Below are 18,000 nucleotides of genomic sequence, written 5' to 3'. Positions count from 1 at the left end.
TAGACACATACATATATATTTGATATTAAATATTTTAAATAAATTTGAATAAATTACCTTGATTTTTTTCAGCTTCTTCTACAGAACCAATATATTTAGTAGACACTTGGTGATTATCTAATGAAGGGTCTAATGCATAACCTGAAAAGGAAGAAAGTACATATTATGGATACATTTTTGTCATGTATAGTTTATTTTATTACTATACGAATACACTTTCACATTTTCCTTCCTAGATGTTGAAATGGTCTTTAACTTAGGACCAAATCCCTCTTTCCCGAGCTATGTTCCTTTGAGAACAATTAACCCAAATCTCAGGGGGGACCATGCATGACTTCAGTCGAGTAAAAAGTATTCTTATAGGACGAATTTAGCATTTTGTCATTACATTATTAACAGTCTCTCTGGCCAAGATATCAGACTTTAGTCTTAAATTCTAAGATCTTAAAAATATATGTACATCACACGTTCAGAAGCTTAGAAACCATTTCCTTTTTGTTTTCGGTAATAGATAAGACATGGCTTTAGCTTATCAAATTATATAAACTATTAAGTAATTGAAAAAAGAAGAGACTAAGAAGAAGTATATAAAATCTAGCTATTATTTTGAAAAAGCTATTCTCAGGAAAGACAGTTTTGTTTCTCAATTTTAAAATAATACATTTCTACTTCATAAATCACTATGTATGTTTCCTTGGTAAGAAAAGTAAGTAAGAATATCTACTAGCATGTGAATACACTGCTTCAAAAAGTCATGAAAGTGGGACGCCTGGGTGACTGACCAGTTGGTTGCGTGTCTGACTCTTGATTTTGGCTCACGTCATCATCTCAGGGTCGTGGGATTGAGGCCCATATTAGGCTCTGTGCTAAGCATGGAGCCTACTTGAGATTCTCTCTCTCTCTGTGTGTGTGTGTGTCTCTCTCCTTCTGTCCCCCTCCCTGGCTTGCTCTCCCTCTCTCTCAAAAAAAAAAAAAAAAAGTGATGGAAATATATAGCTACTATATATATAAATGTAGTCTTCAGTGGTCTTTGGGAACTTAAGGTCTTTGGGAACTTAAGAAAATCTATCTATATGAACTCAAATCAATTTTTCCTTAAGTGGGGGTGCTATAACATGATAAATGGTGAAATTAGTTTTAGCAATAATCTAGCAAATTTATAAAAGAGAGCTAGATCATTAATCAGTTTATGGCCTATGACTTACATGAATAATCATAAAATATATAAAAGTATTAGCCAATTTTTTAAGGGGTACATCCTAGTGGATCAAGTTGACACTTTAATTTTCCAGCTGAAGATTAAAGAGAACTTCTTTTGGGGAACAGAAAGAGATTTGTCATTAAACATACTTTTCAAACAAACTAAGGATATAGGTGTTCAACTCATCCTCATGATATGCTAGAATAGAAACAACCACCTTGGCTATTAGCTCATTTGCATAGTTTTTTCAGTATTAAAATATGTTCTTAGCCAGAGGAGAAAGCTTGATGACAGAAAAGCAGCTTTGGAGTAGAATCTCTGAAATCACAGGTTCAAATCCCATGAGTTATTTTATCTTTCATCTCTTTGACATACAGAACAGTGTTCTGTAAGGGATTTTTAAAATGAGACTTTATAAGGCTCATATAAAATTTATACCAACATATCTGATGTTAAAAATCCCCATCTCAATCATAAAAATTTATCTAGAATGTAATTCTATTTTGTTGGAGAGTTATGTCTATACCAACGACATTGCATTATGGGTTTGGAGGAAGGGAGGGGGAGGCAAAGAAGAAAGGGAGATCCCTGGTCCTTCCTGTGATATCTGTGTAAGCACCAATCCCCAACTCATTTGGCCATAGTCTTGCTTCTGGGACAGGAATTCATGCTCTCTTCCTTTTCCACGTCATCTATGGTAAAATAAATCTTTACTGCGATTATCACCATTACCACTACTGCTTCCCACCCAGGTAATTAAGGGACAATAATATTTTCCCTTCACAAATAAGAGAAGTTAAATATTTAGCTATATACCCTACTAGAAGCCAATCAAGTGATAGAGCAAGATATAACTCTAACACTACAGAATTTTAGTCTAAATAGATTTCTATCATCCTATGGCTCAAGTAAGTTTGAATATGTCTGCATTTCAGTTCTGAGATATTCTCATCTGTCTTTCTAAAGTTCATTTTCCTTTTTATGCTTTTAATACAGTTAATGCCTACTTTCTTCCTCTGTAGTCTGTCTGAAGTAGCTCTAACAATACCAACCTTATTAGTAGATCCTTAAGATTATTAATACTAATATACCAGTGTATAAATAAGAAGATACAGTGTGCAAAAGAATCGTCACAAATTTATGGAAAAACCTTCAACCTCACTAGTGGTCTACAAGAAAAAATAAAAATAAAGAGATATATTTTTACTATCAAATAAATAAAGGAAAAACAATCATACAGATCTTGGGTAAAGAGAAATAGGACTTTTACATGTGGTGGTGGCAGTATGAGTTAGGATTCTTTTGGATAGCAATTTGACAACATATAACAAAACCTTTAGAGACACTTATATTTGGTGATGTGCAGGAAACCATTACAACACCACTCGGACCGTGCTCTCTGGCCACCGCACTCCCACCCTTGCCTCCGGTGCACATTAAAGATCCAACACCATCACTGACTCCAAGTATTTCACAACCAATAAAAGAGGAGAAGTCTTTGAGTTGAAGGCTAAAGTCAACAATGAAAAGAAAGAAAAGAGGAAGGAGGCTATAAAGAAAGCGACTGCTTCCATGACTATGGCCCAGGACATTAGCTCTCTCTTTCCAGATGTAGTAAACTACGCAAACGGACAATGTGGAATTAAAGAAGCTTGTGTATCTCTATTTGATGAACTATGCCAGCAGTCAGCCAGACATGACCATCATGGCTGTCCACAGCTTTGTGAAGGGCTGTGAAGGTTCCAATCATCTAATTCGGACTTTCACAGTCAGGATCATGGGGTGCACCTGGGTGGACAAAATTATAGAAGATCCCTGCGAGTCCCTCCGCAAGTGCTTGAAGGATGAAGATCCGCATGTTTAGAAAACAGCAGCAGTCTGTGTGGCAAAACACCATGATATCAATGCCCAAATGGTGGAAGATCAGGGATTTCCGGATTCTCTGCTGGACCTCACAGCAGATTCAAATAGCAGATTCACCACCAATGGTGGTGGCTAATGCTACAGCAGCATTATCGGAAATCAGTGAATCTCACCCAAACAGCAACCTACTTGATCCAAACCCAAAGAACATGAATAAGCGGCTGACAGCACGAGTAGGTGCACTGAATGGGGCCAGATTTTCATCTTGGACTGCCTAATTACAACCCTAAAGATGACCGGGAGGCTCAGAGCAGCTGTGTGAGCATGTTAACTCCCCAGCTATCTCGTGCCAACTCAGCATTGGTGCTTTCAGTGTTAAGAGTCCTAATGAAGTTTCTAGAGTTGTTACCCAAGGACTCTGACTACTACAATATGCTGAAGCCAACACTGCTCAGGTTCTGGCAGAATTCAAGGAATATGCCAAAGAAGGGGATGTTAACTCTGTTTGCAAGGCTGTGTGGGCCACTGTACGGTGTGCCATCAAAGTGGAGACATCTGCTGAGTGCCGTGTGAGCACATTGCTTGACTGCATCCAGACCAAAGTAAATTATGTAGTCCAAAAGGTAACTGTTGTCATCAGGGACATGTTCCACAAATACCCAACAAGTATGAAAGTATCATTACCACTCTGTGCAAGAACTTTAGACTCACTGGATGAACCAGTTGCTTGAGCAGCTACAATTTGGATTGTGGGAGAATAAGCTGAGAGAACTGACAACAGATGAGTTACAGGAGAGCTTCCTGGAGAGTTTTCATGATGAAAAGCACCCGGGTGCAGTTCACTCTGCTTGATGCCATAGTGAGGCTGTTTCTCAAGAAACCATCAGAAACACAGGAGCAAGCTGGTACAGCAAGTCTTGAGTTTCGCAACACAGGATTCCGATAATCCTTGACCTTGGTTCCCCAGTCAATGTGCCACAGGTGTCCTCCAGGCACATGAGAGTAAACCTGTTAGGAGGAGGACTACATAGTCCGGTGGGACAGCCCTCCATCCCATCATCAGTGCCCACAACCTTTGCTTCTTCTCCTATTCCTGTTTTGGTCAACAGTGGTCTGAATGACCTATTTGAGCTCTCCACGGGGATAGGCATGGCACCTGGTGGATAGGTGGCTTCTAAGACTGCCTGGCTGCCTGAAGTAAAATAAAAGCTAAAGGCTTGGGAGACATCTGGAACATTTATTCACTGCCAAGGACACATCTATATGGAAATGAACTTCCCCAACAAAGCTCTGCAGCACATGACAGACTTTGCAATCCAGTTTAACAAGAATAGCTTTGGTGTCATCCCCAGCACTCCTCTGGCTACCCACACTCCACTGATGCCAAATCAGAGTATTGATGTCTCCTTGCCTCTCCACACCTTGGGCCCGGTCATGAAGATGGAACCTCTGAATCACCTGTAGGTGGCTGTGAAAAACAAGACTGATGTCTTCTACTTCAGCTGCCTCGTCCTACTCAACGTGCTTTGTCTAGAAGATGGCAAAATGGAGCGCCAGGTCTCCCTTGCAACATGGAAGGATATCCCCAATGAAAATGAACTTCGGCTCAATGAACTTTAAGGAATGTCATTTAAAGGCTGACACTGTTTCCAGCAAATTGCAAAACAATAATTTTTATATGATTGCCAAGAGGAATGTGGGCTGGACATGCTGTACCGATCCCTAAAGCTCACTAATGGCATTTGGATTTTGGCTGAGCTACATATCCAGCCAGGACACCGAAATTATACACTGGCGCTGAAGCGTAGAGCTGCTGAAGTCTCTCGGTACATCTATCGGGTCTATGACAGTACACTGAAAAATGAATAGACTGGTCTGGTGCCCTCTGGTCACGCTGTGATTGGTGCAAGCCAAGGACTTTCAACTGGAAGAAACTGTACTACCACGTAGAATCTGAACCCAAACACACCAAGGCCACCGACCATGGTAGTGACTAGTCTAACTTGTGCTAACATTAGGGCACAACCTGTTGTATAGGTTTAGCTTCCTGTGAACATTTGTAACCAGTGCTCCAATCATTTCCCACCTCCTGCCACTGCTATCTGTCCCTGCTTGTGAGCTTCTCCACAGTGTGCCAATGGTTGGTATTTTTGAGTGTAGTTTGATATCTTGTAATTAAAAGCCTATTTCAAAAGCAGAAAAAAGATAAAAAATAGTAAAGCAAGGGAAAGTGTCACTGACTGGGGCGCCTGGGTGGCTCAGTCGGTTAAGCATCCGACTTCGGCTCAGGTCATGATCTCACGGTCCGTGGGCTCGAGCCCCGCGTCGGGCTCTGTGCTGACAGCTCAGAGCCTGGAGCCTGCTTCAGATTCTGTGTCTCCCTCTCTCTCTGACCCTCCCCCGTTCATGCTTTGTCTCTCTCTGTCTCAAAAATAAATAAAACATTAAAAAAAAAAATTAAAAAAAAAAAGAAAGTGTCACTGAAAAAAAAATTTTTAAAAACACCAAAAACATTTATATTCTTAGAACTACCCCTGGGAATTCATCTTAAGAAAATGAAAAAAACCCATAAAGTTTTATGCACAAGGATATTTACAAAGATAATTTAAAATTACAATTTAAAAAGCATTTTACTGCAGTTTAAGATATACATCACTACATTTTTTTTACATCACATTTTTAATAGTGAAAATTAGAACCAGTTTAAATCTAAATGACACAAGGAATGTTTACATAAATTATACATCTTCAGCAGAGTATTTTACAAAATCATTTAAAAAGGTTAATGAAGAGTTTCTGATACTAAAATGAAAGCTCAGCTAATAATGACTATGGTAGGGGCACCTGGGGTGGCTCAGTCGGTTACCCATCCGACTTCAGTTCAGGTCATGATCTCACAGTTCGTGACTTTGAGCCCTGCGTCGGACTCTGTGCTGACAGCTTGGAGCCTGAAGCCTACTTCAGATTCTGTGTCTCCCTCTCTCTCTCTGCCCCTCCTCTGCTTGCACTCTTATCTCTCTCTCTCAAAAATAAATAAACATTAAAAAAAAAAGTTAAAAAAATGACTGGTAAAACTAAAGGTGTTTATTTTAAATTCTATTTTCCACTTCCACAGACTGATGTGGAGGAAATTCTGGGGAACAGGAGGACCAAAAGAAGTCTGAAACCTCACTGAGAAGCCCCAAGTTAAGACTAGCCAGGGAACAGGCCAAGAACCTGGAAGGAAAAGGGAGGAAAATAAGACAAAAGAATTCACACAAACCACTGAGAGATGAAACCAGGAGAAATACCATAAACAGAAGCTAAAGTAACAGCCTATCTTCACTGATACGGACTCTACAGGCGGGTCTTGTGATAAATAAAATGTAGAGTACAGTAGAAATCTTCCAGGAAGAATACACTTAGATTATAAGATTGCTACAACCATTTAAAAATGGGAAGAGAAGTAGGATCAATGGTTGTTCTCTAGCCCAGCAGGTTGTACAGTGATATATTTGAGACACATAAAACTGAAGTCACGTGCCATCTCCTTTCTGTCTCAGAAATAACACTAGTACAAGGTGTGAGAGGATCTGCTCCCTGGTACTTTGCAAATGAGGGAAGGTAACAGAAAGGTCTCCTAGCCTTACATTCCATGTAGAAGGGTGAGAGAAAACAGATAGGAATTACGATCTGAAATTAGACGAGACCTTTTGATGAGAAAATAAGAAGACTTTTAAGTTAACAGAAGCTATGCTTGCTGAATACTTAGGGGTAAAGAAAAGAGAAATTGCTAAACCTGAGGCTGTTTAACTTGTTTATTAATTTAAGTTCAAGCAAACTGTCCTTGGTTCTAAGATTATCACAAAGGAGACAGACCATAATTTGTTTAGCAATTGGCTACTTCATTTATTCCAGGCTGCCTAATATAGGATAGCCCCAAGTCCATTTTTGAACCCAGATCTAAGCCAACTTAGTTTTAAATGTTTTTACTATAGGGGCCGCCCGGGTTGCTCAGTTGGTTAAGTGTCTGACTTAGGCTCAGGTCATGATCTCCCGGTTTCTGAGTTCAAGCTCCACATTGGGCTCTGTGCTGACAGTTCAGAGCCTAGAACCTGCTTCAGATTCTGTGTCTCCCTCTCTCTGCCCCAATCCTGTTCGCGCGCGCGCTCTCTCTCTCAAAAATAAATAAACGTAAATAAATAAATAAATAAATAAATAAATATTCTTACTATAGGATAATTTAAGAAGGAAAATAGGCATCAGTATAAGCTTAATTGGACATTTTCTTTTCTGTTTTGTTTTAAAGTAGTTTTAGCTATCTAAGTTATTGCTTAAGTCCTCTCTAAAGAAAACAAAGTCTTTAAAAGTCTGTTTCATACAGGCTAGAATATAATAATAAATTCATGATGTAATAAAATTGATTTTTATGTGCTATACACACATACACACACACATACTTCATATTTACATGGGATCCTTTATGGGTACAAATGCATTTATAACTATTTTATTGGACTGGAAGAGTCCAACTCTTCTAGGTGATTTCAGAAGTATACAGTCTAAGTTTTTGAACATTGTTAATTATAACCTTGTCATGATGAAATATAACCTAACACATGACAATCTCTTCAAAACCAGTTTCTGAGAATGTATTGTGATAAATACTATCTTTACTAAAACTCTAAACTAATACACAGTGAATCAGTTTGCATCACTCCCTAAAAATTAGAAAAAAGCAACTTTCCAACATTAGAATAAATTATGAAAATTATGACAGAGCCCATCAGTGGATACTACCAAGGTCTTAAAAATGACAAACTGGGATTATAAATTAACACTGGGAAATGCTGATGGTAGAACACTGAATAAGAAGGTGAGATGCAAATTTTTCACTATAGAATGATTACAGTATAGAGTAACTTGGAGGGATAAAGATCATAATGCTAAAAGTAGATATTTTAGTATAGTGAGGTTATAGGTAACCTTTTTCTTCTCTCTTTCCTAAAAGTTTTAAAATTTGTTTATATTCTTTTTTTATGAAAATAACTTTTGTTAAAAATCATCACTGAATACATAGTATTTCACGTGATACTGTTTTATTAACCTTTAAAAACGTTTTTATAAAGTTTTATTGAAGTTTATTTATTTATTTTGAGAGAGAGAAGGAGAAGAGAGAGAGAATCCCAAGTAGGCTCCACACTGTCAGCACAGAGCCCAATGGAGGGCTTGAACCCACGAACCGTGAGATCATGACCTGCGCCGAAATCAAGAATCAGACATTTAACTGACTGACCCACCCAGGCTCCCCTTAACCTTCTTTAATCCTATCTTATAATAATGGAAGTTAATGGTAGATAGGACAGAAAAATTTGTTCAGAACTTAAAACAAATTCTGTAAGAAATAAAAGGAGGAATTAGAATTCTAACTGCAAAGAAAGAAAAAAAAGAGAATGTGCTGATGTCTAATGACGTGATTATTAAATTTGTTGTAAAATTCAAAGTTTTCTTTGTCAATTACTTTTTGGAAAAGAAACATTAGCACACGAAACTAATTCATAAAGAAGATAACAACTACAACAGCATAAAGACACAGATGAGGATTACAGAAAGAGAAAGGAAAGGTACCACCGAATACTAGCAAATCTGATATAAGTGACTAGGAACTATAATCTGTGGAACTATCAACAGGGACATTATAAAGACCATCTTCTTTTAGAGGAGATTCCTGACCTTGTATGCATGTTAACTTTATTAAATCCTACCACTGACAGATCAGATATAATTATTTTACACAATGAATCTGTGGCCATTCTATTTCCTGATGTCCTTCAGTAAATAAGAGAAAACATTTCAGAGAGAAGATGTGAGAAACAGAATAAAGTCAGTCGGTTAATAACAAGATATACAGAATGTACCAAAAAAACAAATAATCTGATGAAAAATGAGCAAAAGACATGAATAGACATTTCTCCAAAGACATCCAGATGGTCAACAGACGCTTGAAGACATGCTCAACATCTCTGATCATCAGGGAACTGTAAATCAAAACCACAATGAGATATCACCTCATGCTTGTTAGAATGGCTAAAATCAAAACCTCAAGAAACAACAGGTGTTGCCGAGGATGTGGAAAAAAGGAACCATCGTGCACTGTTGGTGGGAATGCAAACTGGTACAGCCACTGTGGAAAACAGTATGGAGGTTCCTCAAAAAATAAAAAATAGAACTATCATATGATCCAGTGATTCTACTACTGGATATTTACCCAAAGAATAGGAAAACACTAATTCAATATTTATGTAGCTCTATTTTACTGCAGCATTATTTACAACAGTCAAGTTATGGAAACAATCCAAGTGTCCATCAATAGTTGAATGGATAAAGATCTGAAAGATATATACAACGGAATATTACTCAGCCACAAAAAAGAATGAAATTTTACCATGTGCAACAACATGGATGGATCTAGTGGGTATAAAGTCAAAGTGAAATAGGTCAGTCAGAGAAAGAAAAATACTATATGATCACTCATACGTGCAACTTAAGAAATAAAACAAACGAACAAAGAAAAAGAGACAAAGCAAAAAAAGACTCAACTATGGAGAACAGACTGATGGTTACCGGAAGGGAGGTGAGTGGGGGGATGGTGAAATAGGTGAAGGAGATTAAGAGAACACTTATCATGATGAGCACTGAGCAGTGTATAGAATTACTGAATCACTATAGTGTACATCTGAAACTAATATAACAATGTAGGTTAATTATACTGGAATTAAAAATAAAAGTAAATTCAACACTATCTGGTCATTTACCAACTTCAACAGTGACCTGCATATAATGGACATTCAATAACAAGTGTTCATTATCAAGTACAACAGAGAACATTCTGTTTTTAAGACCACAGAGTATTTCTAGTACTCAGAAATCACAGCAGATTTAGAATGACAGCTAAAAATATTAGTTCAACTTCACACTTGTATAAATATTTATAGATGTGTTTAAGAAAATGCACCTTTTGAAAAAGTAATCTAGGTTATTAAATTTAAAAAGCAAGAAGAGGGGGCGCCTGGGTGGCGCAGTCGGTTAAGCGTCCGACTTCAGCCAGGTCACGATCTCGCGGTCCGTGAGTTCGAGCCCCGCGTCAGGCTCTGGGCTGATGGCTCAGAGCCTGGAGCCTGTTTCCGATTCTGTGTCTCCCTCTCTCTCTGCCCCTCCCCCGTTCATGCTCTGTCTCTCTCTGTCCCAAAAATAAATAAACGTTGAAAAAAATTAAAAAAAAAAAAAAAGCAAGAAGATAAAACAGATTATCACACACCCAAAAATGTGTCAAACTGGAAACTGTAAATCTTATCTCCTTACCATAGGTGGCAAAAGTTCTTCTTTGCTGTTCAAACATAAAGTCATTGATATGAGCTGGTTCAGCATATCCAGAAAGCATATTTCTAGGGGCAGCCATTTGCTGTGTCCTAAAGGGATTTTCTGGTCCAAACTGCAATGTTATAAGAAAAAAAATCAAACTTAAATCCTAAGTATATAAAGCCAGAATACTAGAATTATTGTACAATATATTTTTAACTCTAAATCATTAGGGGCTAAGTAACCTACTTGGGAACATGCTCCCCACACATGGTTCAGTGCAGTTGGGCAATGGCTGATGAGCACTGTTTGTCAGCCCAGCCCCTAGGACAGAAGGAGAGGAACCCAGCTCACCCAAGTCTCTGTATGGCTATTTAAATTTAAATTACTTAAAATAAAATATTCAGTTCCTCGGTCACACTAGCCAGACTTCATGTGCTCAACAGTCACATGTGGTTATTGGCTACTACATTTCCTTCATTGCAGGAAGTTCTATTGGACAATGCTGCTCTTGATGATTGAGTTACTATATTTTTGTCCAACGATTTGGGGGATTTGGGGTGACTTTTTTTTTTAATTTATAAAGATGATTTTTGGTATATCAATAATGGTACCGTGATGTAATTTTAAAAATACATGTTTCTTCTCTACTAGATTATGAGTTCTTCAAAGGTAGAGACTTAAAATCCTCAATACTTACCATCATGCATGACATACTAAAAGCATTAATGAAGTGAAAGATTAATCAGAACCCCACTGGGGTCAGAGAATAGGAAAAAGACAATAAAAGTAAAATGCTTGAAGAAATCCCTAGAAAAAGATATTACAAATGAAATAAAATTACTCTGAGAAGTCACACTATGAAAGTCTTACACAAAATAGTACGTTATTATCTGTTTATAATGCTTTGAGTTTCCATAATGGTTTCCAAATGTTATTTAATTTGATTTGTACAAAGATCCTGGGAAGTTAGAGAGGTATTCTTCTTCTCATGTTAGAAATGAAGAAAAAAGGCTAAAGATGATGTATTTTATCTGCCCCAGAGTCAATAGTTTTATTATTAATTGGTAGAACCAAGGTTAGAACAAACTCTAGTCTAGGATTCTATTGTATCATAACATTCCTTAAATGTACAATCATAATAACTTTTAAAAAAATGGTAAAAAAAAGTATCAGATTATGTCAAGCACTATTAATTTAATAATATTTATTTAATGGTAATGGAAAAATCCAACTCTGTATTTTTTCGTTTGTTTTAAAATAAACAATGAAATGAACTTCCCATTTTGGAAATAGTGGGGTTAGACAGGATATTCTTATTTAAAGTCTGGAAGGTCTTCACGATAAAGTATTTCAGCGTCAGAACACCTTAAGTCACTACCATTAGAAACCACCATTCCTGTGATATATTTCCAGAGCCATAAATATAAGTTATTGGTCTTCTCTTAAGGAGAATGCTGCCTTCTCTAGATATCAATATTATACTATGCACAAAAATCTGAATTTAAATGATGTTACATTTGCTTTATGTTTTTTTTCTGCTTTAGAAGAAAATGCATTACTACAATATTCTTTTATATTGATAGCTTCCATTTCTATGTTTAAAGTGATTCAATTTAAAAAATATTTGATTTACAGGGGCGCCTGGGTGGCGCAGTCGGTTAAGCGTCCGACTTCAGCCAGGTCACGATCTCGCAGTCCGGGAGTTCGAGCCCCATGTCAGGCTCTGGGCTGATGGCTCAGAGCCTGGAGCCTGTTTCCGATTCTGTGTCTCCCTCTCTCTCTGCCCCTCCCCCGTTCATGCTCTGTCTCTCTCTGTCCCAAAAATAAATAAACGTTGAAAAAAAAAATTTTTTTTAAATAAAAATATTTGATTTACATACAAAACTTTTATTACTATTCATTCTGAATTTATAATAAAGGAGAATGCAAGATTTCACAGCCCATATTAGTTCCTCCTTACGTAAGGGAGAAAAAAAATCTAGACTACTGAATGCTGGCAGTTATAGTAACTTTGTCATGAAATTTATTACAAAAACAAGGGACATCCATAAGAGTAAGGATAATAAAGTGATTTAAGTTTCCTAGATGTTCTACCTAATATAGTCAGCTATCATCCACAAAGCAGTATCTGATATTTCTGGGGGGAGGGAGGATCTAAAATGATAAATATCTCCATTGATCTTGTTACTCATATAATAAGTTAACCATTACATTTATAATTTCCATTTGAAAAAGGAAAATACAATTTCCATAGTCTTATTTTATTAAGATTTTACAAAAAAAAAAAAAAAAGAACAATTCTTCTACTGGCCATATATATCAAATCAACTCTATCTTTTAAAGAAAAATTCTCAGTGTTAAGGAACTTTGATTTCTATATGAATACAGATCCACAGATTACAGCTAAGTGTATCTTATATTGGTGCTATTTCTAAAGCAGTCTAAAAATTTAAATGTGCTATGTTTTATAGATGTTTAAGCTGGAGACAACAAAAAAAATCTTCTAATGCTATAGGAAGCTGGGTTGGGGGAGGATCTATCTACTTCTGGCTCACCCCAACTGCCTGGTTAACAGCAGCTACTGGAACTGACCTTAAAGATATTAAATAAATGCCAACAAAGAAAAGAAGAGAAATGTTACTCAGCAGAAGTCAGCTCTTCTCAATTCCTTAAAAATTATGTGTCCCAGATGTTCCTGGTCTCTGTGAATATGCATTTCTATTAATTCTGGGTTAACCATTAAAAAACAAAACAAAGTATAGGAGCACTTGGCTCAGTTGGTGGACCATGTGACTCTTGATCTTGGGGTTGTGAGTTTGAGCCCCATGGTGGCTGCAGAGAATACTTAAAATAAAAATATCTTCCAAAAAATAAAAAAATCAAAAAGCACATAAAACACAAAACTGACTTCCAAATATTCTTTTTAACTTCTGGCAACTACGTTTAACTAAATTTGTATTCAAAGGATTTTAAAAATACATACTTAATTAGGTATGAGTATTTAGCGGTTTTTAGCTAAGACCATACTAAAGCACACCACAGTCAGTTATAATCTTAATCTCCCATATAAAATATACACATTTAAGTATTAATTCATAATTCAGATCACTACATCTCAGGATGTTCCTAAGTATGCTTATATGTTTCACCTGAGTGAAGTAGTGATTTATTTATAAAGTAGGAGAAAAGCATTTTTAATTCATTAAGACGCGGGTAGATAAATCTAAGAAATCTGTGTATTGTAAGGCAGTGGTTCTCCAAAGTCTTCAGGAGGTACAGTACTTGAGGGTCAGTGTCTTAGCAGTATAGCGTAACACCACAGGTATTAAGAAAATTTACACTAGTAAAAACTATGTGAAATCATAATCATAAATTCACATATAGAACACCCCCCCAAGTTACTGAACCAGTAATAATCATATTATACTTAGATTTCTGGTAAGTTTTTCATTAATGTTTACTGTAGCCATCAATGGTTAAACATTTAGAAACAAACTTTAAGGTGAGAAGATCCTGTTGATTAACTTAATTATTTTCCACAAATTTGGAAAAGATCACCACAATTCATTTTTATTGGGAGAATACCTCAATCATCTAAGACATAAGCAGAGTTTATTACTAAAATAAGATCTTTTACTAGTAGGGGTTCTATGACCTTGAGCCTCAGTTTCCTCATCTATAAAATAAAAGAGCTGAACTGTCTTCTAAAGTTCATTCCAACATTAATATTTATAGCAGCCCTTATGGCCAGATTTCTAATATAAACTAGGAACTTTTTTTCCTTTTAACTTTGATGTTTTTCTATTCCTAAAAGTACTATTATTTTAAATCTGAAAATCTCCCTGAAACTTACAGGTTTTACATGAGTCTAGGAAAGCTAACAAGTACATTTTTCTCAAGTAAATCCAAAAAGGATTGAGTGAAATGAAGAAAATCAGTAGACTAAAGCAATGGCTATTATATTTTCAAGTTCTATCTATAATTTGAGAAAGCTTATCTGGATACTAGGTTAGACCACTTAGGAAAAGTCCTCGGTTGGGAGGGAAAAATAATATTTTATAAAATAAAGTAGTCAATTCAGTTAATTTACTGAACTAGCAAAGTCCAAGACGTAGGGGTATAATGTGCAAACTCTGCAACGGTCTACAAACAGGTCTTCTAGCCACAGAGCAATTGTGAAGAGTGATGTGAACTCACATCCCCAAATACATACCTGCTGACAGTAAACCCTGAGACTTGGTTTCCTCCCTATAAAATAGGGATTAGAGTACTAATAATAACATGGGTTATTGTAAAGACTAAAGGAGATGAGGTATACAACTATATAAATCTCTCAAGGATGCAGGATACAGTAAGAAATGGTACTTTTATTTCTACGACCACTCTTTTCCATCATGCAAATCCTCACCAAATTAACCTTCCTAAAAATTCAGCTTTAATTATGCCACTTTAATAAGAACTTTAAAAATCTATGTATCATCTATTAAATCAAGACCAAACTGTTTACATTGGCCAGAACCCTGTACAACACCATGCAAACTATCACTCTAATCTTACCTCTCTGTTCTCCCCAACTGACAATGACTAAAGTATTCCTTCCTGTTCTTCAAATCTTTTATAATTTGGCTAATGCTACTCTCTTCTGCCTGGAATCTTTCCTCATAAAAGCCTTTCTAGCCATCAATGCCAGTAATAGTAACATAAATAACAGTAAGGGCTGCTATTTATTAAATGCTTACTCTGTGCCAGAGTTTCCTAGGCATATCATACATTAGTGTGTGTATCCATATAACTTGGTAAAGTAGAAATTATCTTCATTTTACCCTTGAGAAAACTAAGGTAACCCAGGGTCACACCAAAGCTAGTAAGCAGTACATTTAACCTCACATCTCATGTTCTTTACTGGGACTTTACTGTTTATTTTAAATTCAAGTGTATTTTTTTAATTAATTTATTTTTAAATTTACTTATTTAAATTCAAGTTAATTAACATACAGTGTAGTACTGGTTTCAGCAGTAGAATTTAGACATTCATCACTTATGTATAATACCTAGTGCTCATCCCAACAAGTGCCCTCTTTAATGCCCATCACCCATTTAGCCCATCCCCCCACCCACCAACCCTCAGTTTGTTCTCTCTGTATTAAGAGTCTCCTATGGTTTCCCTCCCTCTGTTATGTTATTTTTCCTTTCCTTCATCTGTTGTGTTTCTTCAATTCTACATGAGTGAATTCATATATTTGTCTTTCTCTGACTTATTTTGCTTAGCATAACACACTCTAGTTCTATCCACTTTGTTGCAAATGCTGATTTCAAGGGGTACATGCACCCCAGTGTTTATAGTGGCACCTCTCAACAATAGCCAAACTATGGTAAATACACAAACATCCATCGACTGATCAATGGATAAAGAAGATGCAGTATATAAAATAGAATACTACTTGGTGATCAAAAAGAATGAAATCTTGCCATTTACTGTTTATGTTTTTTTTACATTTTTATTTTATTTTTGAGAGAGAGACAGAGTGTAAGCAGGGGAGGGGCAGAGAGAGAGGGAGACACTGAATCTGAAGCAGGCTCCAGGCTCTGAGCTGTCGGCACAAAGCCCGACGTAGGGCTCGGACTCTTGGAACCGAGCTGAAGTTCGGACGCTTAACTGACTGAGCCACCCAGGTGCTCCAGCCATTTATTATTTTAAATACTACTTTCTCCATGAAACGTTTTCTTATCTTTACAACCAGACACAATCTCTCCTTTAACCTGAATAGGGCTTTAGGCATTCTAGGAAACAATGTGCTCTCTATCGTTTTAGTGTATGTGCTGCTGAAGTGAGCACTCTATCTTTTAAAATAACACAAAGCATATCCTCTCTGGTAAACAGTAGCTTGAGGAGAGGGGTTGTATCTTGTTTCTAACAATGGGTTCTCAAAATATGGGAACTTGAATTTCATCCAGCAAAGTTCCTCGTGACACCTTTCCATACTTTGCAAATTACACAGATCCCAGTCATAAAATTCTAAGTTAATTATCTATTATGTAACAGACAATTCATTTGGCAACCAGGAAAAATTGTAATTTTTCTTCACTTTTCCCTCTCATCACTCCTTTCTCAAATTGGTGACAAGCATCAGTGTTTGTAACATAAACTAATTTATATATTGAATGGGAGGCTCCCTAAAACAAGAAAAAAAAAGAACAGATCATTAAAGGATTGGTAATCTCACAAAGACAATGATACGCCTGATGCCTCATCAATATCACCAAAAAAAAACAACTTCATCTTTTAAATTTTGAAAACAGTAATCACACAGCAATGTATTAGTTATGCACAGGACCTAAAACATTTAAGAGAAAGCGACTTCATATAAAATGCACTGACATAGGAAGGTCACATGCGCGCGCGCGCACACACACACACACACACACACACACCACACTACTTCCAAACTTTCTCATTTCCTGAATTTAGTGGCCCTATTTTATTGAAGCACTTTTCATTTAAAAAAATCATGAAGCATGTATGTAACGTACAACCTTTCTTCACCGTGCCAGCTAAAGTGGTGCCAAGGGATATGAAAACAGTCTATAGGTTCAACAGGCTAGAAGGACTTAAATAATATAATAAAATTTAAAATGTGCTGCAGTCTCAGAATATGAGCATGGGATTTCTGCTAACTGGACAGCCGGAGAACCGCTACAGGGATGTCTAAATGCTAGCACTGACATCATCAGCTGTGCTACATTTTTCACTCGCCGTATTTCAAGTGACTACAGAAACCTGAGCAGGCAGATTATATAAAACAGCTTTATGACTGCTTTATCAAAAAAAGGACAATGACTGTGTGCTCAAAACCACAAAGTATTAAAAAGTACCTCTTTCTTCATTCAGCTGCAATAAAATATGGCTCCTCACCCCCATTTTAAAGCGCTTCTTACAGATCCTGCTACTGAAGGCTTACTTTTTTGTTTTATAATGACCATTTTCTGGCATCTCCATTTTCTCAGCCAAGCATTCTTTCCCTTTTTGAAAACAAAATAGCTATAAACTTCATTTTTCTACAAAGACTTTCCTAAATGGACAGTTTTCACTGTTTTCCTTCCTTCCTTCCTTCCTTCCTTCCTTCCTTCCTTCCTTCCTTCCTTCCTTCCTTTTTTCTCTTCTCTTCTCTTCTCTTCTCTTCTCTTCTCTTCTCTTCTCTTTTCTTGCCTTTTCCCCCCATCTTCTTTGTGCTTACATCAGCATTAATCATCATCACCACCACCACCACCACCATCATAAGATGTCTCACACAGAGCAAGCAATACACCCTGTGACTACTTCTGAGCAGTGAACACATTAGCACGGCACTCCTTTTTTGCATTCATCACAGGAGCATTTGTCACCAGATGTTTCATAATACACTCCGCACTGATGATGCTAATAAAACAAGTTCTTTTTCCCTTATGGTTAATTTATAATACTCCCTTAACAATACTGAGGAAGATGTTAACTACGTTCACATCTAAGAACCAAACATTTCAAAATGTCTTTTTTCAAAAGACTGAGTTCCATTCTATCAGATAGTTGTATGTTGGTAGACAAACATTAGCACATT

General features: G+C 36.7%; 1 protein-coding gene and 1 pseudogene across 1 annotated transcript in view; one reads left to right on the top strand and one right to left on the bottom strand.

Moving 5' to 3' along the window:
* CDC40 (cell division cycle 40) overlaps positions 1 to 18,000 on the bottom strand; it is a 60,445-nt gene that overhangs the window by 28,669 nt on the left and 13,776 nt on the right. Inside the window, exons 3-4 of the mRNA XM_040474365.1 lie at positions 10,406 to 10,535; positions 58 to 141 (exon numbers count right to left, since the gene is read on the bottom strand). Coding sequence (XP_040330299.1) covers positions 58 to 141; positions 10,406 to 10,535 — 214 coding nt within the window. The remainder of the gene's footprint in view (positions 1 to 57; positions 142 to 10,405; positions 10,536 to 18,000) is intronic.
* On the top strand, positions 1,489 to 5,362 carry LOC121029223 (AP-2 complex subunit beta-like; annotated as a pseudogene).

This window comes from Herpailurus yagouaroundi, unplaced genomic scaffold, assembly GCF_014898765.1.
Source record: "Herpailurus yagouaroundi ecotype Mexico unplaced genomic scaffold, PumYag 139, whole genome shotgun sequence".
Classification (NCBI taxonomy): domain Eukaryota; kingdom Metazoa; phylum Chordata; class Mammalia; order Carnivora; family Felidae; genus Herpailurus; species Herpailurus yagouaroundi.
This window is presented reverse-complemented; position numbering and strand designations above follow the sequence as displayed.